General features: G+C 37.5%; 1 protein-coding gene across 1 annotated transcript in view; it reads right to left on the minus strand.

The window, feature by feature from the left end:
- Positions 1-24,277, minus strand: part of LOC125233896 — a 169,688-nt gene that overhangs the window by 9,774 nt on the left and 135,637 nt on the right. The window contains 2 exon segments of the mRNA XM_048140064.1: positions 7,656-7,809; positions 17,487-17,593. Of these exon segments, the coding sequence (XP_047996021.1) occupies positions 7,656-7,809; positions 17,487-17,593 (261 nt within the window).

Below are 24,277 nucleotides of genomic sequence, written 5' to 3' on the forward strand. Positions count from 1 at the left end.
CAACTCCCAGCCAGTCTACCCGTGACCACGGACGTAATGTCATGTCCGAAACGTCGGGTTAAATATAAAACGTAAGTTTTACTAATATGTAGTACAGGTACACAAGTAACACACAACTAAGTCTCGATATATGTATGTATCTTATTTAAAACCGACTGAGCAAACTCGTCCAGAGTCTTCAAGATAGGCCAAGGCCCTTTTCAGCTCATTCACATCTCACACTTCTTCGATTGTGTTGGTCCATCCTAAGAATCTTAGCGATATTTATACTATCGACGAGTGTGTATGAAGGACTGTGTCTTCATAAACGGCATGATAGCATTGTCTTGACCCCTGAAAAGTGTATCCACAGCTGTCTTTGCAGTGGTGGTATATACAGAAATAATGTTTAGCGTCTTTCTTCTTTATTAAAAGGAAGTAAAAAAAAATGTTAGTAATGTGAGAATCGTGAACCCCAATTGCCAAACGTGAAACATCTTGGTACGGCCATTTCCAAGATCCGATCCCGCCTAAAGCGAACTAAATCGCAGTCGGGCCGATAGTAAGGGCTGTATTTACGCGAGCTACGTCCCGCGACGTCATCTAGTATTGATATCTCAATAGGGAAGTTTGTAAGTGACCGCGTTAAGTTATGATGGTCATTTTTCAAAGTCGGTTCGCTGCGGGTTGGCACTGGACTTGTCGGTTTAATGGCTCGGCTTTTAAGCCAATTAGTTCACAGAGTCGGGCATGCTGGTGTTTTTAAATGCATACATTTGTCAGTTTAATATTTTTGAGGAACTTTTGTCTCTAGAGTTCCTTCATAAATAGTAACAAGTCTACATAGGTACAAATAAAACATTGTGAATGTGGTCTAGCTTTGTACTGTGCGTTTCCCTAATGGATTGGGGATTATTCCACAAAAAGCCACATTATTTGGTACAATTTTCTCACAAAAATATTACTCGTATTAGGGGACGTTATTCTTAAAATCTATATTACGTAATCCTTAAGACGATACGATACAGGTCAATTCTCCATACAAACGCTCTCGACTATTTCCTCCCTGGTTTTTGAAGATAGAGCAATGACTTTTCAACACAGATTATTATTATTTTTATCTGTGTCGGACCGTTTTGAATTTTTTGCTATTTTTATTTTAAAAGACGCTAGAGCCAATCAAAAATTTCTAAAAACGGCCTTTTTCAATATGGCTCAAAAAAAGGTGCGATACTCAAGATCGGTAACAATTAGCCAAAAAATCTAAACGGTCCGACACAGATTATTTCATTGTTATTCAGATTCTCAAATTTCGTTCCGTTTAAATAAGTTTTGAAGGAGGAAACAGCCGAGAGCGGAACCTTGAAAGGGGGACTCCTTTCCATATTAGCATTTTCGCTCCCGTAGTAAGACGCTACGGGAGCGAAAATGCTAAAATGGAAAGGAGTCCCCCATAATTGGAGTGGTTAGATTTCAACTACTCTGAACTATCAATATATGTATATATATGTGTCAATAGACCTAAGTCTATAATTATGTAATACGTACTGATAATTATTATATTATTATGTGTTATGGATAGGTACATACTACATAAGTACATATTACAAAATAGTATTGACGCCAAGAAGAATCAACAACTGTAAGATTAAAGAATTCAAAATATTTTAACGTCGTTAAGTAAACAAAATTCCTTCGCTAAAGCATGGGGTCTCATCCGGAACAGTGCAAAATTATTTCCAAATAGAAATCATAGATGGCGCTAAGTGTCACGATTGACGATTATTATTTTTTTATCAAATAGATTTAAAGGTATTTGAAGCGTCATAAATTAAGTACATTATAAATTAAATACAAACATCGATGACAACACAAATTTAATGCATTATTTTAGAAATTTTCAAAGAAATAATATCACGTAATATATTGCTACTGACTATGACGCAACAACGTGAACAACCTGCGCGCGACAGTATCGAGCTACCTAAATTTTATTGCATATTGTCACTAGATGGAGCTGTCACTATCTACAGTATACTGCCAACGAAACGGTGCGATTGTGTGCGTTCCGTTCATTGAGATATATGTACTACGTACTATAGGCGACGTTGCCAGACGGAAACTCTGCACAAGCTGACAAATGCGCGGAGTGCGCGAAGCGGTAATTTACGCGTAGAGTAGTAAGTCCACCATCAGATGTGACACATTATTATATTCCGCCTGTCAAAATTATTTATTTATTTATTTACAACTTAAAAAATACAAAGTAAGCGATCACTGCCGCCCATGGACACCCGAAACACCAGGGGTGTTGGAGGTGCGTTGCCGGCCTTTAAGATGGATGTACGCTCTTTTCTTGAAGATTTATCTTCTTCTTTAAAATACAAATATATACTTATATATAATAATATATATATAGTGCGGTCAGTTTTTTTGGACAAAGCGTAGGTATCCATTGTTCTCTTTTTTCATGACCAGGCCAAAGAAAACAGCAAAAAGTGAGCGTGCTAAAAATACAATTTTACTCAATAACTGTTAACAATCAATAAACAAATTAACTTTTTTTTTTATATTATAGTAACATAATTCATAAAGTAGTAAGTAGTTACCTAATAATTTTCCAAATTGAAATAAATATATTTCGCAAATTTATTAGAGGTGAAACACATTAGTAGGAACAATGAAAATGGCACATCTGCGCGGTTAACTTTTTAGTCTATGATTGCGTCACCAAAATCGCGCAGCCTCGCTCCCGCTCGCGTGTTCGTAGAATATTCAGCTGTCAGCCGATAATATTTGTTTGTGTACGTTAATAATGTAGGTATACGTTTGTAGTAGTGTGCGTGACAAAAATGTCGTCTATTTCTATTAAACAGCTGCCAATGATCGAAATTCAAATTAGTTGAACAATTTCCATTGAAAAAAAAAGTTTGTAATGCATCGGTCCGAATTGTGGATACTAGTTTTATCATCTTTTAGTAGATACAATTGAATGTAAAATTATTTATTTTGCCTGACACTCTTGAGTATTTTTTATGCCGTTATTTTAATTTTACAATATAATATTTGGAATATAGTGCTTATAATTATTAAATATAAAACATTTTTTAAATACTTTTTGATACAAAATCATACTTCATTGATTTGGAACAATGCTTTTTATCGGACCTACAGTCAACCAATTGGAACCCTAGGCCACTGTAGAACTATGTCATAGTAACGTTATAAATCAGATTGTAAGAAACCTCTTACTGCTTGTCATTTTGACATGGTTGTAGAGTGGCCTAGGGTTCCAATTAGTTGACTGTACATCCGACACTATCGGAAGCGTTTATCGGATGTAGGATGTCGATCTGACACCCGATATCGGATCGGATAATGTGAAAACGGCCTAAGCATTAACCGTTAGTGCGCTTTCACATTATCCGATCCGATATCGGATGTAGGACCGATATCCCATACATTGAAGCCGCCATCTTTGATTTTTGCCTTTGAAATCCTTCCGACATTTGCTACATGCACGACCGATGCGATGCATGCGAAATCAAACCTTATCGATATGGAAGTATCACACGAATGCGCGCTCGGTCGCCGATTTGCGGCGGAGTGGGCCTAGACCTCGATGCGACGCCGCACTTGCGTCGCGCGAAGCGCAACAGCATTTTAAAACATTATTATTGTACAAATATAATTATTTATTAACCACATCAGCCCCCCCCCCCCCCGACCAAACCAAACCAAAACACACTACATTTTTGCATTTTTCCCCTCACTAGGTCGGAAACACGCGTTTTGTCCTTCAATACCAGCAGGTAAAAACCCACTAGTGGATAAAGTAATTTGACCTTGAATATAGTCATATAGTGAATCTAGTGATGACGATATGTTTTACCACCTGTGGAACTCCTGGAAGCAGTGATAAACGCGTTTTTTGCGTTGTACTTTCCTCGCTATAGTGAGGGAAAATGTTGTTGTGTATCGTGGTTCAACTATAGAATACTTTCGCTTGCTCGTTTTTCAATTCCACACTCGCCGTTAAAATACAACTTTGCACTCTTGTATAACAAATAACTATGTATTTTATATTTTTGAATATATTTTTTCAGACTGGCACTTACAAAGAGTTTAAACGTTTTTTTTTTCTAAAAACCTAAATTTTTCAACAAAGGTTTTACTTTTCACTTTTCGACATCTATCAATGAGAAAGGACCTTTTGTAGTAAGAAACAATACGATTTTTTTATGTAAAAACGATAATGTAAAAACGGCCTAAGGGTTACCAAGGCTCGATCGGCGCGCCTAGTGGACACCAGGCTTAAATTGTCTGGTCTTGGTGTTTTAATAATTTTATGTGTTTATAGTCGTAATTTATTTGCGAAGTATTAATTTTATATCTGTATTTTTAAATTACACTATGTTGTGGTACCGGGAAGCATATTTTAACTTAAAAGGACGTAATAACAACATTTCATACCATGTTTCAGAAAATAAATAGTTTCGGAGTTTAAATTAAGTTTGCAGTGTTTGCACAATTTTATGAATAAAAATATTACTCTCGAAAATGTTTTATCAAATACGTACTTTACATTTTGTTCATTATGTTTACTACATGTACATTCTTAGCTATTATACTTATGTATTTCTTACATAATAATATTCATTTCCATATTTCTAATTAACTACGCGCCTGCTTTAGAGTGCTTTAAATTTTAACAAATCAATGGCCTCTCAACTCAAGGTCGCCGGCGCCGTGGTCGCGGGGCGCGGGGCGTGGGGCGCGGGGTGGGGCGCCGCGGATCTCGTTCATTCAATTCCGCTTGCATGTGTTGCGGACAGAGCGAGTATATTATACGTACGCGGCGAGCACACATACAAGCCGCACGGCAACGCCATCTAGTAATGTTCGACTTTAATCGTCCATGTGACGTTATAGGTTTAGTGCGTGAAAGCTAAAACAGATGTCGCAAGATGTTGCAGTTTGATAACTATTTCGACGTAGGATACTGATAAGAGTTTTGTTGGCCACGCGTGGCTACTGGCGCCATCTAGCTCTTTGAGTGTGGATTAAATTTAGCCTACAGGTCTAGAATACTTAGGACGGCGCCCATTTTTAGTATGGGATTAGGTATCTGTACTAGTATTATTTGATCTGTGGCTAAAGTATAAAATTATCTCCAATTATTGGTTAATTCATAATTACTGTTTGCCGTACCATACAAGTACTATTAAGGTCGTAATCATAATTGGTTCTTGCGGGAACCTCGCGGACTGACGGTAAATCTCATACTCTTAGACTGGGCTTACATGATATTATATCTATTAAATTATATCGCGCGAACATAAAGAACCTATCGCACTATTATTTTCTCTGGAAATTAAAGCAAAACGATTCGTAATTTACGTAAAAAAACTCTTGACTTAACGCCAAGTACCCGATTACTTTAAACACACTGTTGCTTTATATTAACAACCTATTGACTTTAGCCTATCAAGATAATGGGACTTTATATATTTTCGCATTAGTAGTAGAGAGCTGGGCTGGTCTTAATATTCTTTTTAGTTTAAAACCTTTATGTGCCTAATTAAAATTTACATTTTTAATTTCAATTGTTCAATAAATGTTTTGTAGGTACGATATGAACAAAAATACTTAAAGTAAAAGTGATGAAGTGATTTTGGATACCATTGTATAGCACAAATATGTTATTAAAATAGTTTTAACATATTTACAATAACTTATGACATAAAACAAAATAGAATAGAATAAACATTTATTCATGAACACAGGCAAGACAAAATACACATAACAACAACAAGACATAAAGGAATGAAGTGTCACGAAATGGCACAAATCTTCCGAAATATAAACTCAATTAGTAGTTTAATAATATATTCCTAGGTACAATGATATCCTCCCATAATAATATGTTCATCAAATGAATCCATTAACTTCCCATGTATATATATATTTAAGTGAAAATGTAACTTTACAGCAACAAAAATTATAGCAGGTTAACGTTAACGCTCCGTCAATCGAGGCCGCCCTCATAAAATCAATCATTCGCGTGATCAGGCCAGATTGATTTGACAGAATCACACGTTACAATTATGTAAAAATGTTTATGTTCATTTCAATTTATTACCAGCCATACAAATAAATTCAATATTCTCAATAACATCTCGTGGCGAGGATTAAAGCCAGTAACGAGCTCGCATTACAAATATTAGAGACATTGATTTAAATGAAAAGCAATTCCACGATTCGATACGATTTGTCGATCGGAATATAATTATTGTGCCGGCTAACATTTCACGAGATATAAGACAGGCAATTTAATCGGATACATTACTCGTGTCAATAATATTATTGATTTTATTATGCGTTATCTGCGTTGGTTTGAAGCGCTGGTAGCCTAGCGGTAAGTGCGTGCGACTTTCGATCTGGAGGTCGCGGGTTCGAATCCCGGCTCGCACCAATGAGTTTTTCACTTATGTGCGAAATGTCATTTGATATTTGCCAGTCGCTTTTCGGTGAAGGAAAACATCGTGAGGAAACCGGACTAATTCCAATAAGGTCTAGTTACCCTTCGGGTTGGAAGGTCAGATGGCAGTCGCTTTCGTAAAACTAGTGTCTACGCCAAATCTTGGGATTAATTGTCAAAGCGGACCCCAGGCTCCCATGAGCCGTGGCAAATGCCGGGATAACGCAAGGAGGATGATGATCTGCGTTGGTTTGAACTTCAGACTAATTTTATAGATTTAGGAAATGTTGCTTTCGAAATTAGGTAACGCCCGCCCTTTGTGTGTTTCCGGAAGACTATAAAGTAAACTACAACTGTAGGTACTATAGATGTAAAATATGCCCTAAAAATCACGAAAACGAAGTATGTACTCAACGGTTACTTTTTTAAATTTTTGAGAAAGTTTCTTAGGTGTAGAAATGTATACATATAAAACATACAAGGATTTGTATTAAATCTATAAATTGCTACCATACCTTTGAATAGGTACTAAGTATATTTGGTTGATTTCTTCTGAGCTATTGAGCAGTTTACTACCTATTTCTAAACGCGGCCTCGCGTATGGTACCCCGTCATTTTGACTGATAGTCTTAGTTGATTGTCCGAGTCAGTTAGATCGCAATTTCAATGATTTATGTCTGAATAATGGGCGGGCGCATGTGACCCAAGTGCATGCGATTAGTATGTCGTATAAAACTCCACATTTGACGTTTGTTCACGTCGTAATTGCGCCTGCGCAGGGCGGTCATGATGAAGTGATTTCACCCTTGATCGCCGCTCGATTGGCGGTTGTTTCGATATATTAATGGGTATTAAGAGGTTCTCCAAGGAAAGGACGATTAAGCTGAATGTTTGCAAGGGGTCAGATAATTCAACGGTCATAAGTTAGAGTGGTTCTTATTAGGCCGAGTGAGACTTAACCTGCCATGGCCGGCTACGGGCTATACTTAACTTATGAATGCGCACTATGATGGGAGATATGAGCGTTATGGGAAATATTTCACTTTGATGTTGTTGTGTTGGTTTTCTTGGTAGATGATTCGCTGGGGTATAAAACAGGAATGATGTAGGTATTCTACTTTTATGTGGTCCCTATAGTACTGGGAATAACGTATGATGAGTTGACCCTTGCCTATAAAATGGATTCGATACTCACCTTAAAACTTGGTTAGTGCAAACGATGACTGGCCGTTGTGAATTGTCCAGGTTGTCTTTTAGTTGCAGAACCGCATGGACCCACAGGAACTGGCCGGACCTCCGCTGCAGCCGCAGTAGCGCTATGCAAGACCGCTCTTGCTCCGACTGGGTTACTGCGAACAACAGTGCGATTAGCAGATTGCAGTCATAATATATGGAAATATGACTATTGTTTACAATGAATGATTCCATATCATTAGATACCAAACTTCTGATATCATACTCTCATTAATGAACATGCCGACCAGAAATGTACACTTCCGCAATCCACAACTAAACCCGCTAATGCAATCGGTCAACTCGAATCAATAGAACACTTAATTGTTAATCACAAATCCAAAACCAACAGAGTGTGAATTGTGCTAATCGAACGTATCTGAAATTAGACTATTGTTAATGAACAGATTATCGAGCGATAGCTAAATAATATGCCGTTTAACAAGACACCTTGATAGTTCATACCAAAACAATATAAACACCTTGCCAACTACAATACTTTTCCAAGTGTAGTTGCTTCTGATAGAGTTGAAAGTTGAACGAGTGGGGTGTGAAAAGGCGTTGATGTGTTTAGAGGTGCGGTAGGCATTGACAATGTTATGATAGTAATTTACATAGGCCAGAAATGGCCTGAGCGATGATGGTGCGTAAGCTCGAGCCGTATATGGCGTCCAATTCGAGCCCATCGGCGACGTAAAAGGCTCGGTTTGTTTGTTGATCGAATTAGCCGATAAGATTTGGGTTTAGTTTGTTTTGATTAGGCTTTTATTGTAGTTTGAACTGGTATGTCAGGTTGATGACAAAAAAGAAAAAAGATTTTACTTTTCTAGATAGAAATCATAAATTACCTGCATATAATTTATGTCATACTTTTCATGATACTTAGGTGATTTATTTTGAAGGCATAAAATAACTTGACGTTGTGAAAATGTGGACTGCCATTAAGTATTTTCAGATTTATGTTTCACGTCTGAAAATATAATATGTTACCTTATAACTGTAACTAAATTCAACAACGTCCTAATTAAACTTCTGTCTCAGGCAGATAATTATTCAATACACTAATGAGTGTCAATGCTTATTAGTGTTAGCTAGTGATGTGCAAGTTGCGGAAACTTTCCAAAAAAATCTTAAATTTCTTGAAAATTTCACGAAACTTTCACGAAAAATAAAGGGAATTTAAATTTATGAAATGGAAAGTTTCCATCCATACAATTGTCCATACAAAGTATGGAAAGTTTCCGAAGTTTTCCTATGTGAAAATTTCAGAATTTTGGAAACTTTCCGTCGGCACATCAGGGTGGCTAGCCGAATGGCACAAACGCTCACGAAACGAAGCGCTAGTAGATATCTATCTCTATCGCGCTTGCGTATTGGCGCGACAGAGCCAGCGGCGTATCGCTTTCGTTTGGCGTCGGAGAAATGCCATTCGGCTACGGGGCCAGGGTGGCTAGCCGAATGGCACAATCGCTCACGAAACGCTCACGAAACGAAGCGCTAGTAGATATCTATCTCTATCGCGCTTGCGTATTGGCGCGACAGAGCCAGCGGCGTATCGCTTTCGTTTGGCGTCGGAGAAATGCCATTCGGCTACGGGGCCAGTAGTGTTAGCTGTATTTGACATCAACGTAGTGTATGAGGAGATTATGTAGGTACGCACTTAATTTTATTTCAGATTTCAGATAATCTGCCTGAAAATAATAAGTAGGTATTGTTGAGAAACATTTATAAACGTAGATGATCGAATGAATTTTAACATTACTTATAGTGGGTTAACATAATGAGTTGTAAATCAGCCAAAATTCCTATTTGTCGTTAAACATTGAAGCAATTCAGTAGCGGTGTAAGTAATCACAATTAGGAATATCAGGGCCAACAGTCAATTGATTTAGTGCTATGGTAACATAGTAATTTATGCATTGGAATTACAGAGAATACAGACTTAATGCCTACGTAGGTGGTGTGCCTTATGCAGGTAGGTACAGTATTCGTTGATGTAGGTATTATGTTCATAAAGGGAGGATGGGAACGGAAGGAGGGAAGACTTTTTTTCCATTTGAAACTATCATTTATTTTTTTAGACTTCTCACCGTGATGAAACTAATACACAGACTGCCTTGTTACCCAAGGTATTCCTAAAATGCCATGTACAAGGAGGAAAATGGGAGTCAATCTTCGTTGTCTTTTTGATATAATATTATATCATTAATAAAGCATGGTTGAATAGAAATAAACAATAGTAGGTAGGTACTATACGGCATATCATCCACAAAGGTCACCGCACACAGACCCGTCCTTGTCGCTCTCCATTATCGAATCATTCGAATGATGACTCGGGCTCCGATGCATCGATTGCAACCACATTAAGTTTTTAACAACTACATCCTCACTGACACGCGATAAAACACCTTATGTTGAAGTCAGAAGTAGTAAGAAGAGTGTACGCGTGTAAGTTACATTTGTCGAGGAATAATGAGGGTTAATGCCAGTCGGTTATTTGTGCAATCTCGACTGTTGGTTTTAGAGTCAAGAAGAGATTGACGACTGCTATGATTGTGCTCGGGTCTAACTGCCAGCTTGTTTATCTTCGGGCACTTATTTTGCTCGAGAATGTACATATTGCTAAAGTGTATTTGATTTGCTGTTTTCTGAGACCAACCTACGCTGTACGTGGAACTAATGGTTTAATGATATGGATAGACGTCGAAATAACTAATTGTTATTCTTAGTACTTGACAGCAGGACCTACGGTTCGTTGAAATTGGATTAGTTTAATGGACTAAATTTAATACTTATTTTGCTCGAGAATGTACATATTGCTAAAGTGTATTTGATTTGCTGTTTTCTGAGACCAACCTACGCTGTACGTGGAACTAATGGTTTAATGATATGGATAGACGTCGAAATAACTAATTGTTATTCTTAGCACTTGACAGCAGGACCTACGGTTCGTTGAAATTGGATTAGTTTAATGGACTAAATTTAATACCAGTGTCACTTTACGGATATATTTCATGAAAATAACGTATTTAACGATACCTTTGCTAAAGTTAATGCTACATACCATCAAATCGGAGAATCATGAGATCATGAATCTAGAAAATTTTAGAGGTTGATATATATAAAGGCTTAAAACGTTGTAATTGCACATGCGCATGTGCAATTACAACGTTTACATGTAAGTGATATGTGACGTCCATAATACATATCGATGTTTATTAGGCACAGGTACCTATTAGAAACGGTGTAAAAATAAAATAGTTACACGAGGATACCTATGACAGGGGCTAGCGGAGTTAGGAAAAAATGATGATAATGCTTTCCTGAAGGCGTAGATTCACAACGCAATCAATTTTTAAAATACCGTCGACTCAGACAAAAAGGAAAAGAGTCGTCCCCGCTCCGAGTCGTTCCTGGTCAAAAGCTTTCCATGGTTATTCAACGCGGGAATGCGGTATGCGTAATGGGAACTTTACACCGGGAACGGAAGAGAGCGGTTTTTTTGCGTGTTTTTTTTAATTAAACTTTAGTACGTACTTAGTTTATTTTTAGGTTAATTTTAGTTTGTATCTTAATTTATTTAAGGCCCTAAGGTTATTGTTTTTATTATGTTTCTTTTGAGAAATAAATTACAGTAAACAACATAAACATTAAAATCATAAACTGAAAATATTACTGACAACCTTAGAAGATAGTTTCATAGTTTTAATACCTACATAATAGTTTGGATGTATAATAGGTATATTAGTTATACCTAGTAGGTATGACTTTTTTAATGAAATAAGTAGGAGAGTGAGGATAATATATCTACATATTATTTTTCTCCAAGCACGACTTTAGTACCCTGTCACTCGACCTCGGAAGAACATCTTCACGTTGCAAACGTAAGAAAGTGTTCTAATTCTGAATTTGCTCCTAGCTTCGAACCTTCCGTCAAGCGGAGAGTCACGAATCCTGCGCAACCGTTTCTCAAAAACGTTTCAATTAACACGTAATATACAAGCGTTAGGGTTTAGTTTCGTGTGTTTATAATTTGACAGTTCGTTCGAGTTGTCGATTTATTCGATTTAATCGCTCACGTACTGTAAGGTAAGCGTTCACACACGGTTGTCACGCGCGGTCTCAGCCTCATCTCGCTTTCACTAGTCCGTGTGAGGTTGGCTTAAGTGGTTATGGATACCGTTTATTATAAACGCTCTATGTTGTCGTAGGTTATCGATAATGATCATAAGATTGGTATTAAGATATTATTATATTGCTTGTATTTTCTCTTTACTGCGAAGAGATTGCTGTAGATAAGTAGGCACATAAAATAACTGAACGACTGAGTAAACTTTGTAGAGTTTTGCGGTTTTCATACATATGACGTTGACAGTTGATTCGTTAATTTGTTGTTTGTGTTTAATTTGTTTTTTTTTTTGACAAATAAAAATACTCCATTTATTCAGGGTTAAAAAAGATACAATAAAAAAAAGTCAAAGTCATAACCAAACCCAAAAACCATACCAACAAAAATAGTTCGTGATCAGCAGCGCAGGCTTCGTCAAGTGGACATAAAACAAATCAGCTACATACAGGCTTTGTCACCTACACATACAAATGAAATAATCCGCAACAGGCTTTGTCAAACTTAAACACTATAAACTACCCTATGGTGCCACCCCGGATCGTAGCTGGCCCAAATGTTCCCATGACACTGGCCGCGTTACCTCGCTGTACAGCCAGGGAAATTTGTTGGACCAGGTACGATCCGGAACGAGGATCGCAACCCCTGTCTCTAAGCCGCCGACCCAATTCCCACACAAACTTCTTAGCCTCTGCACCCCAAGGCCCTGCAGTCTCCACCGCAACTGGTATAAAATCATACGTTGGCTCCAAGACAGAGTACTTCGAGTGCTTCTGTTTCGCCGCATACTCCGCAGCTGCACCAGCAGCACTGATGGTGTGACTCAGATGGGACGGTGCAAAGGTGCTAACGCACGTTGCGTCCCATAAGAGGCACCGACCTCTCTGCCAAGGAACCAACGTAAGACCATCCGGCCTCTTGCCATCATCACGGCACAATCCCGGAGGCTCCAGGACACAGGGTATATTAGCAGAAACCAAAGCCCTGCGAATCACCTCATTTATCGCGTGGTGACGTGAAAAACGCCCCGCGCACCTCTGGCAACTAAGGCCATGGTGGCCGTCCTCCTGAACCATGGCTCCACACACACATCTGTGCACCTCGCAAACCTTCGATCCCAATCGCAAAGCAACTGCAATCCTCAAGGAATCATTATCTAGCATTGTGCCTAACTGGGGGGAAGGTAGCGCGTGAAGCCATGCTCCCGACTTGTAACTAAACCTCCGCTCACCTTACTTATTTACTTACTTACTTGACTAACCAACAGTATAGTTAACCCCCCTTTAAATATACCCCGTAAATTTGGCCTTGTGATCGTCTAGCGTGAATAAGTAGAACCCTTCGATGTGATCCGCAATAACACAGATCCTTTAATGAGTATCAGCTGTATTTTTGACTAATATTTAAATTTTTACTTATTTATATTTTAAAGAAGAATAAAGGTTATTGTAGCATAATAATATAGTGTTACAGAAGAGTATTTTATCAGATTTAGGCCTAGAAAGTTATATGTGAGAAAGTTAATGACGTAATGAAGAAATTTTTAGAATAAAAGTTAGTGAGTGAAACATACATGAAATAAATATTAAAAAATATTTTGGTAATCATCCGCTACGCCTTATTAGTGGTCCCGGCTTGGGCAAGGGCTTGCGATGCGGTATGGGACCCCTGACCCGACCAAACCACTTTATCGGGAACCTAAGCAAGTAAGCCTGAAGGGCTATCTATCTACGAACTAACACCCTGTTTTTTATTTTTGTTTCTTTTCCCTAGCTAAACCCCCCTTTTCCCCAATACTGAGAATAGACCATAACTTCTCGACCTTTCTAATGTATTAACGAAATGCCGAGTAGTCGCTAACCTTTATGAAAACAAGTAAGTCTACTAACTCCTCGAAGCTTTTGACTTTTCATCAGTGGACGGCGCTCGCATGCCACTGGACCCTATAACAAACTAATCCTTTTATTCCAAAGACAGTTTGTTTCCCTAGCCAATTTGATAGAATTTACCTTGAAAACCCAGTTAGCAACACTTAGCATCCCGTCGCTACACCAAAAGATCAGAAATTGCTACCACAATTATTAATCACACTCAGGTAAATTAAGTAATAAGAGATTTTATGAGTTCAAAGTTTTAGCAAGCAGTTTAAGATAGTATACACCACATTTAAAGTCCATTTAAACCACATAAATACACATTGACCAATTATATTTTAAAACCAATCGTAAAAGAACCCTACTTTCATAGAAATAGTGTGTGACGCTACCCTAATCCTATCGTTTTCCCTACTCTAGCATATCTGAAACACAGACCATCACTTACCATAGATCTAATGTTCAGAATATGCACAAGTGTATCCCTACCATAAGCTGTACAGTTCAGCCAGCGAAGCTGAGATAGGCAACCTATAGGCTTGTGTCGGTCAGATCCCCCTCTGCTTTTGCCCGCGGGCTAGGGTAGCAGAGAGTAGATCGCCCTATCCGTGTATATATCCAGTATTCTAAGACACACCAGTACCAGCCACACGGAAGACCCAGCTGCGATCAAACTTTACTTAGATATGGATCGATCACAACCGAAATCCCCAGCGACCAACGCCAGCATGAACCAGAGCACCGAGTAAATAAATATAAATATATATAGGACCCCAGCCTCAAATACTGCCGACTTCAGTGAGCAAGGATTATTCCTAATGTCTTTCGTCAATCGTGAAAGTCCTCACTTCCATCTAACAGTTGGACTCTTTGAGACCGGTGAGAAAATACGCTTTTGTAAGTAAATAAAAGCGCCCAAGCCCTCCACTTGGAACAAAAAGACCCCTAAACGCCTTATGTTTAACAGCCGCAAGGTATAAAGCGCTTAGCCGGACAACAGTCTGTCACAAACAATGATCTGGCTTATAACTTTCACTAAATAACCCCATGGAAAATTACTAAATTCAATTTTACTGACCAACTAAATAAACGAGTGAAGTTTCCTTTACGTGCTATAATCTAAGCTTAGTTTTGCAAGAATTACTCCCTACAAAACCAAACACAGACTTATCTCCAAGCACCAGCCATACATCGACCCAGTCTTTGTATTGCTTGACGGCACTCATGAAACAAAGCACAGAAAACTTCACTATACACATCAATTTAAATGTAACACTACACTATAAATAGAACACTAAATTAACCCCACAACTGACAGTAAAGCAATTCCACCACAGGTCTAAATTCAACTGTACGACGATATTGTCCCCGCACAATCAAACAAAGACACAATTTCAAAGTTTACAATCACTTAGAATAATTTCCAAGTAAAAACAAACAGAGAAATAATAGCAGAACAACTTCACTCACCAGTATAACACACGAAAGCCAGAGACACTGTTAGTCTTGTGGATATTGTAAGAATGACGCGCGTCGGCTCGCTCCGACCCTTTTATAGTATCTAATAGAGACACAACAGAGACTGGGGACATAATGGAGACTGGAGACATACTGGAGACTTAACAGAGACATAACAGAGACATACTGGAGACTGGAGACATAATGGAGACATAACAGAGACACAATGGAGACATAACAGAGACATAATGGAGACATAGTGGAGACATAATAGAGACACACTGGAGACTGGCGACATACTGGAGACACAATGGAGACATAATGGAGACATATTGGAGACATATTGGAGACATATTGGAGACACAATGGAGACATAACAGAGACACAATGGAGACATAACAGAGACATAATGGAGACATAGTGGAGACATAATAGAGACACACTGGAGACTGGCGACATACTGGAGACACAATGGAGACATAATGGAGACATATTGGAGACATAATAGAGACACACTGGAGACTGGCGACATACTGGAGACACAATGGAGACATAATGGAGATATATTGGAGACATATTGGAGACACAATGGAGACATATTGGAGACATATTGGAGACATATTGGAGACATATTGGAGACACAATGGAGACATAACAGAGACATTATGGAGACTGGAGACCTACTGGAGACACAATGGAGACATAACAGAGACATACTGGAGACATAACGGGGACTGGAGACATACTGGAGACACAATAGAGACATAATGGAGACATAACAGAGACATACTGGGGACTGGAGACATACCGGAGACACAACAGAGACATAATGGAGACTGGAGACCTACTGGGGACATAATGGAGACTGGTTTGTTTACTAAGCCGTACACCCTATACATTTAACGTCCATGTTCTCTCAGCAAATAATCGTTTACCTATCAGTAGTAACATCTGCATGCTTGCACGTGTTTTAGAGAGAGACAGAGCTATTGATATTGTTACCTATGTAGTCCAATAGTGGAGTGTTTCGTAAATATTTTTACGTAAATATTATTTTGTGAAAGATTGTTTAAATCAATTTAGTAAGTAACTTCGCAATGAAAGATCACATTTGTTCCTAATTGTTACATTGAATGATATATTCAGGAAGTATAATAATCAATATTAGTGATTATTACCTCTCTGACTTGTAATTAGAACCAAGACGCAATATCGGAACGTCATTCGTTTGTCAGATCAGATTGTCAATGTCAACAATCCATCCATGTGAATATAGTTTGTAAATAAGCTTTTTCCAATAAGTTGTGCATCAAATAATAGTGAATTTTATGAGTGATGACGTAACTAAACATGTGATAAAGCTTCGCAGATATTATTTGTTAAAATATTCAATGAAATCCCGAAGGAAATATGCACCAAAAAGTTGGTCAAGGAAAAGTTGATTCGCCGTAAGTTTTATATGTAATAACGAGTCCATTTCCTCGTCATAGATGCTTGTTCTGTTACAGACTCACACCTAGATGCGGCCTTGAGGCGCGCCAAATCCGAGCCGACTGATTCACCCAGCAGATCTGCCACCACCTTCTTACATAAAATGTCATCCCAACCTCTTTGAGTGGCAGGGTTGCCTGGCGGATCCGTACCCCGACAAATAGACGTCCACTTGCTAAAAGCCTCTGCAGCAAACGGTATTTGGGAATTGCCACCACAACTAGATAATATCCGAGCGACAAGCCCCAAAGTCCCATGTGCTGAGGCAAGAAAAGCCACTACGCCTACTTCACGACACCTACGAACCCCAAGACCCCCGTGACGTACAGGAAGAGCAGCCTGAGACCATTGCGCCTCATTCAAATTTACATTTAATATGGACTCCAGCGCTAACTTGATCGTGCCATCCAATTTCGCCACATCATCATCAAACATCCATGTGGGAGAGGTTCTCAGGACATACATTATCCGCGGCAACGCGAAACAGCTCCGAAGAAGAACAAGCGATACATGAGCGGATAAATGGCTGAGGTGTTCCTGGGCCTTAGCTAAAGCCAACCGCTTCTCTTCCAGGGCTGAGCTGACGCCTTCTGGTAATATAGGTGCACCCAAAAGAGAAAAGGTTGATTTTTGCAGGCGATGCAAACCTGGCAATGTGTTTGTGTGTTTAATTCATTTGACAAATAACGTAACATTAAGTTTATATACACATAGGTTTGTACATGTTAGATTATAATTTTTGATTTAAGTGTTAACGTTATTTTCGTTGACTAACGTCGAATGGTCAGCTATTCAGTCATGTCAATTTTAATAAGAAAAAAATAAATTAGAAAATTATACTCACTTAGGCGATGTTTGCTCTGCGCTTCCTTACAGCAATCGGGATGGAGAAGGTGGTACCAGCTCACGCCGTGCAGCGAGCTCTTGTCCCAGCCCAGGTGCCACTCGCTACTGGACAATACAATTTATCATTTATTAGGTTCGTCACACTTAAAGAATTAAGACTCATGACTGGATCTAGGGTAGACCGAGAGGAGCCGCATCAAACTATAGAAGGGGCGCCAAAATGTCAAAAGATAGAAAAAACAGCATCGTTTGCGAGTAAGGTACAGCGGGGCAAATCTCGACTGGGGGCCAAATGTAACTGGTCCATATTTTCCATGTTTTACAATGTTTGCATTATTAAATAGAGTGTTCACCGGTTACCATACCATATATAACCGGTGGACACTCTATTTAATGATGGAAACATTGTAAAACATGGAAAAAACGGACCAGTTATATTTGCCCCCCAGTCGAGATTTACCCCGCTGTACCTTATGGTAAAAAAATGTGTCTAACCAACGGCGCCATAACTCCATTTCGCTCTAAACTGATTGAGTGCTCGAGCCGGCGCTGATAACTAGAATGTTATTAAGGGAAGCAATACAAGTGTTTGTACTATGTCAGTGGCAAACAAACATACGGGCCGACTGGCAGGCTGGACAGGTGACTACCTGACCGGCTGACGGTTAGCCATCTTCGTAGCGTATAGACGCCTGCAACACCAGAGGTGGTAACTACATTTGCTTTTATACATTTTACTATTTACTTGTACGTTAACATCCGGATGTTAGTTGCAATTGTTGATCGTAGGTAATTAATTAGCTTTAGTGCTATGTCATGATACACAGTCAAATTATGTATAAGATGATCTTAATTGATCATTACCTGCTGCGATCATTAAAGATTCATTCAAGCAAAAGTTATTTCATCTAAACCTTGAACTAATAATAAAACAATACCTCAAAAGAAGTGGACCTTTTTATTAAATGCAAACACTATCAAATTAAAGTTATTGTAAGAACTAAGAACAGAGCAAGGCCAGTTGATTGATCGATGTGATGACCCTTCAGATATTTGTTTAGTCAGTGTCAAGTTCACTTTAATTATATTTGTCAAAATCGTAATGAACTGTCTTACTTAATATCTGTTTCATTTTGATAAACTATCAATTCTTGGGCGAGTCTACGAAAGCGAAGGTTGAAATGTCTAAATCAATCATTTTTGTTTAAGCAAGCAAGCTCCGAGAAATAAGCTTCATCGTCATAGTGTTGTATTCATTAAACTTTTGATTTTTTTAAAAACGTAAGTACATTTTGGTATATATTTTCACGCACTTAAAATTTAATGCACTTAGGTATTACATTTATCTTTTTTGGGTTTCCCATTAATCACAATATTTATATATAAATCTGTTAAAAAATGTTACCGTAGTGGGATTATTATAGTAAATGGACATTGAACTGTTAATTTGTGCCTCCAGACTATTGAAATATCTGAGACGTTATTCTCTTTATTCCTATAATTTATTATTTACAACGAGCATTTATTATTTTAACTTATTTTTAAGTTCCAGAAATGTTTTAAATGTAATAGAAGCCAATTTATATTTCGAAATTACAAACTAACAATAAAAGGTTTGAGTATCCATGACCTCCTTTATAAGAATATTTAAACTTCAGTCAAGCATCATTGATAACAGTTGAGACAAATGTAAACAGCTAACAGCTTATAAAATCATTGCGTCAATATGGCTAATAATTTTAGCTACTTTTCTTTAAGAATAAATACTTGGGTCTCTATTGGTTCCCATAATTTTTTAAGTCCGATTTTTACTATCCATAACGTTTTCCGTCATAATTTTTCTTAGTCAATTATCACTAGTCATAAAATTAAACGTCAGAAATTGTAGTTCCGATTTTTGAAAGTCATAATTATTGTTAGTCATAAAATAATAGCCTGTGTGGTGACGGGTTAAGAATTTCACCACCCCCTTTCTTTCCGTGGGTGTCGTAGAAGGCGACTATGGAATATGGGTTAAATTGTGGCGTAGGCGAGAGGCTGGCAACCTGTCACTGCAATGTCACAGTTTCGTTTTCTTTCAACCCCTTATTTGCCAAGAGTGGCACTGAAGCTTTAGTAGTTTCATGTGTTCTGCCTACCCCTTTATGGGATACAGGCGTGTTTGTATGTTTGTATGTTTGTATGTTGTTGTAATAATCAAAGTCCATAGTTGTACAAATCCATAATGTTGAAGGAAATAAACTTATTCGGAATAATTGTTCTAAGGACTTTATCACAAGTCATAATGATTAATAACCATGTGTTTCTTCACTAATAGCATTCAATGGGATCTGTATTATTTCCCATAAAAAATGTTGCAATGTTTTTTTCGGCTGCATTTTCGTAAGTTGTAATTTGGCTTACTAACTTTCTCAGTATTTATTAAATTTTCATGGCACCTATTAAACCAATTGCTCTCTCCCATATTCTATATCCGCTTTTAAGGACAAAAGATAACTAGCAAAAGGGTAGGGTTATTTTTTGAAACAATTTTGTTCCGCCAATAAGTCGACGGAGCCCCGCTACGCGGGCCTCCTATTTCCGCTCTAAGGTACAAAAGGAAACTAACGAACCTACACGAGGAAAAGGGTTATTTTTGAAACAATTTAGTTCCACCAATGAGATTATTTTATGTATCAAAATGTTTCTGTGTACTTATATGTATGTCTGAAATATAATATACTTCAGGAATTTTAGACATTAAATCTATATGCAGAACAATCAGTAGGGCTTCAAAATATATGCCTAATAATATTTCTGAATAATTATTGTTATAATTTTTTGTTTGTTATTGCTAGAGCCATTAAACGTTATTCGTAACAAAAATTATGACTAGTGATGTTTATGACCACAAAATATATGAATAACAACTTCTGACTAACGAAATTATGAACAATAAGTTTATGGGAAAGAAAGGGATCCCTAAATACTTACTGCAAGCTATCTCTAACCCAATGAGAACATTTAAGGTACCTATTAGTTATTCTATGTTTCAAGTTTACATCAGTGAATGAAGTCTGAGAGTCTACATATAAATTATCTAAAAATACGGAACCCTAAAAACATAAAATTTTAATAGGTAATAACTTTGAAATTGTATGGAAGATGCAACCGTAACTTTATAGAAAAATTAACTACGAAAAGTCAAATGAGTTTTGATAGTGTGTTGCCCCGATATATTTGGTTGTTGATATACGATTGTCCTCTAGAATAAGCTCTCGATTTCCACTGATAACTAGAAAAATAAAGTAGTCATCCCCATTCTTAACTTGGTGGTAAAAGTGGAAATACCTAACCCATATTTTTAGAAGTACGGGTAACATTGTCAGATATTGCACTGCACCATAAGTTGTAGTTAGGGCGGTAAGTATTCAACCAATAGGCGTCTGAACTGAACTATTTGAAGTGTCCAATAGGTATATGCTACACAGGGCGAGGGCGTCGCTTCTGTTCTAATCGGCTCTTTAAAAGGCAAAATGTGAATACATTTGTATCAATTACATAACTCAAGTAGAGACAATAACTAATGTCAGATTTTATTTATAATGAGGCAGTTGCTCATTTGAAATGAACATAATGTCTCGAAGACAGGACAATGATTGTTGTTTATAGCACACGCAACAATATGGCATTTACTGGTGGTTTTGTGCGATAATCTTCAGGATATTGATTTGACATGCGCTTAAGTCATATGGCGGTTACCTTGCTAACCCGGAAAGGTTTATAAGCCGGATCCTTCCCAACTAATAAGTCAGTTAGGTTTAGTTAAAATTTGTTAGCTTCTTGTTTTGGTTAGGTGACTTTTCATTTATCATTGCATTTTTTATTATTTTGTTTTACTTAGATACGATTAATGGGAAGTACCTTCATTTCAGCGTTCTTAGTACTTGTACAAGTTAGTGGCAAAAAGCATTAAGAACCGCTCATGATCTTGAAGTAACTCGTTTCTCAAAGCAAACAAAACGCTTGTCATGCTCGTATTTGCTTATACAGTTTCACGGTAGCTTGTAACTCCGTCATTGTATGCAAAGTTACACTTCCGAGCAGGTGACAGGCTTAATGTTTAAATTTCATTAACAAAGCGAGAGGTGACAATATACTTTATTATATTTTATAAGGACTCTAGTTCTCACTAGTACCAAGTAGTAGTAGTAGTATGTAGTCACTTAATAAACTACATATTTCATACCAAGGTAAGCCCCAGTTAATTAAAAAAACGTAAATAAAGAAAGGTTCTTTTTGAGAATGTAGAGTTAGTTTTCTATTTATCGCCTATTCGGGGTGTTCTAGCATTGTCATGGTTTCTGATTGACATGTTAATAAAAGTATTAGTTTTTTTTAACATCTTATATAATTTTTTTAATATCTTATTTATTAAAATATTAGTTACAATATCGACCACAAGGTAGAAGTTCCTAGATCAACTTAGTAATGCACATATTTTTCTACGCCTCAGGATATTCTAACAGAATAAATCTCAGTGTATCCTAAACTTGTTTCTACCTAGAATTTCAATCTCTTTACTCGTAAAATTTATGCTGCCACCCTTTTTGTGCCGTCAACGGGTGACAAAGCCTGACCGCTGTTTGCCATTGCATATCATTTCAACTGGTATTATTTCATGCCATTGAGCGCAAGAGCAGTGACGCGGTTCATGAATATGAAATGTCCTCAATAGATATGTTGTCATACATCTGCCTGCCTCTGATGGACAGTAGCACTGACTTACGCATCAATAACCTTTGTTTATTGTGGCTGGAACCTTGAACCAGTACCGGGAATGTAAGGCTCCGTTTTAGGAGCAGCTCTTAAGGGAAAGGCGGATTATTGAGTTACTAGAATTGAATATTACTTTTGACCTCCTACCTACAATATTTCTTTTCATCACATTTGCTGTTTAAAGGTCTCATTGCGTCTACATGTACTGAAGCATAATGTACTATTTTACTCCCAAGGGAGTAATGGATTTAGTTTTAAAAATTAATACAATCCGTACAATACTTCAGGCAAAGGATGTTTCAATCAGCCAAGGATTTTTGTTGCACAAACAAAATTTGACTATTAAGCTATAATAGTTATTTGTTATACAAGGGGGCAAAGTTGTATTTTAACGCCGAGTGTGGAATTGAAAAACGAGCAAGTGAAAGGATTCTATAGTTGAACCACGAGCGAAGCGAGTGGTTCGAGAATAGAATCCTGAACTTGCGAGTTTTTTAACACACGAGAAGTAAAATACATTTGCACCCGAGTGTAACACAAAACTTTTCCCCTCACTACAGAGAGGAAACTACAACGCAAAAAATGCGTTTATCAGTGTTTCTAGTAGTTTCACAGGTGGTAAATCATCTTTATTACTAGATTCACCTACTTTTATCAATTTTAAAGCAGTTAATTTGACGTTATTCAAGGTCAAATTACTTTACCCACTAGTGGATAAAATGCGTTTTTACTAGGGCTCCCGGTCGTGACCGTGTATCGTGAACACGTAGCCGTACGCACGTTGCCGTGATACACGGCAACGGATTTCTGGTTCGTTCGTCACGTGAAAATAAATCACGTGAAATTAGGGTACGTACGTTCGTAGATCCGTCCGTACGTACGTACGAATTCACGTGACACGCCCGTTCGGTCCGCCAGCGGCGTTTCATGAGAGAAGATAAGATCGGATGCAGTCTCTATAAGTTATGAATAAAAATGTAGGTATCGTGAGGTTATATCTTAATTACTTTTGAATTAAAATTTATATTCAATACTGCGGTTTTTCAAATATTAATATGTAAGTAATAAATAAATATAACCAAATAAACCATCCGGGGTTTCCGATAGGCTTAATTTAGAAGTGGTTATAAAAATACCAACGATATGGGTAGGTAACCTTTTGTAAGGGTAACTGCTAGATTTGGTAACAGTTTCAGATAAAGTTTCCTTCCAGTCATTTGAGTTTTTTACTCTATCCAAAGGTTTTCAACAGTTATAATTCTAAATTCGACTTATTATTAAATAACCACTGTTAGCATTGTCTCTACGCTACAACCGACGCTTCGAGTACAAATTCAAAAAATGCTTATACTTTCACTAAAATATTACTTTTATGTTTATTAAAATGGCACTATACCATGACTATACCTTATCCTTTGTTAAGCTTATCTGTTGAGTGGTTGTGGTTGAAAAATACCATGCGTTAACGTGGTAATATGGGATGGGCTTAACCGTGCACCGTGATACCCTTGAATCTGCTTATTATGTGTCTGCAATGTTCGTTGACAAAAACTCTCTAGTTACCCTCTGATTAATAAGATTTAATAGGAAGATAAGTATTCACGGTACCATTCAATTATTGATGCAAGGAGTAAGACATTTGTCAATTTAGTATAAAAATTAAGAATGTGACGATAGGATGACATCCACGGAAACGTAATTTTAACACATACCTAGTTAATAATTATGTTATACATTTTACGCGAACTTACTTAACTGTTATAGCCACTATTTAATTAGGTAATTAGTGTAATTACGTTAATAAGATTGATGGTAGTAAAAAAAAGTCTACTTTAAGAGGGTTCAAGGCGCAGGATTATCATTTTATTAAGATGTAAACACTGTTTTATGACTGATATATTGTTTCAAAAATAATAAATAGGCACTGCTTAATAAAGTGAGCTTCGTTATACTATTTACATGCAATAACTTTAAAATTCGGGGAGCGTGGTTGTTAAGCTTGACATCAAGAACGCCTTTAACACCTTGGAG

Source organism: Leguminivora glycinivorella, chromosome 1, assembly GCF_023078275.1.
Source record: "Leguminivora glycinivorella isolate SPB_JAAS2020 chromosome 1, LegGlyc_1.1, whole genome shotgun sequence".
Classification (NCBI taxonomy): Eukaryota; Metazoa; Arthropoda; class Insecta; order Lepidoptera; family Tortricidae; genus Leguminivora; species Leguminivora glycinivorella.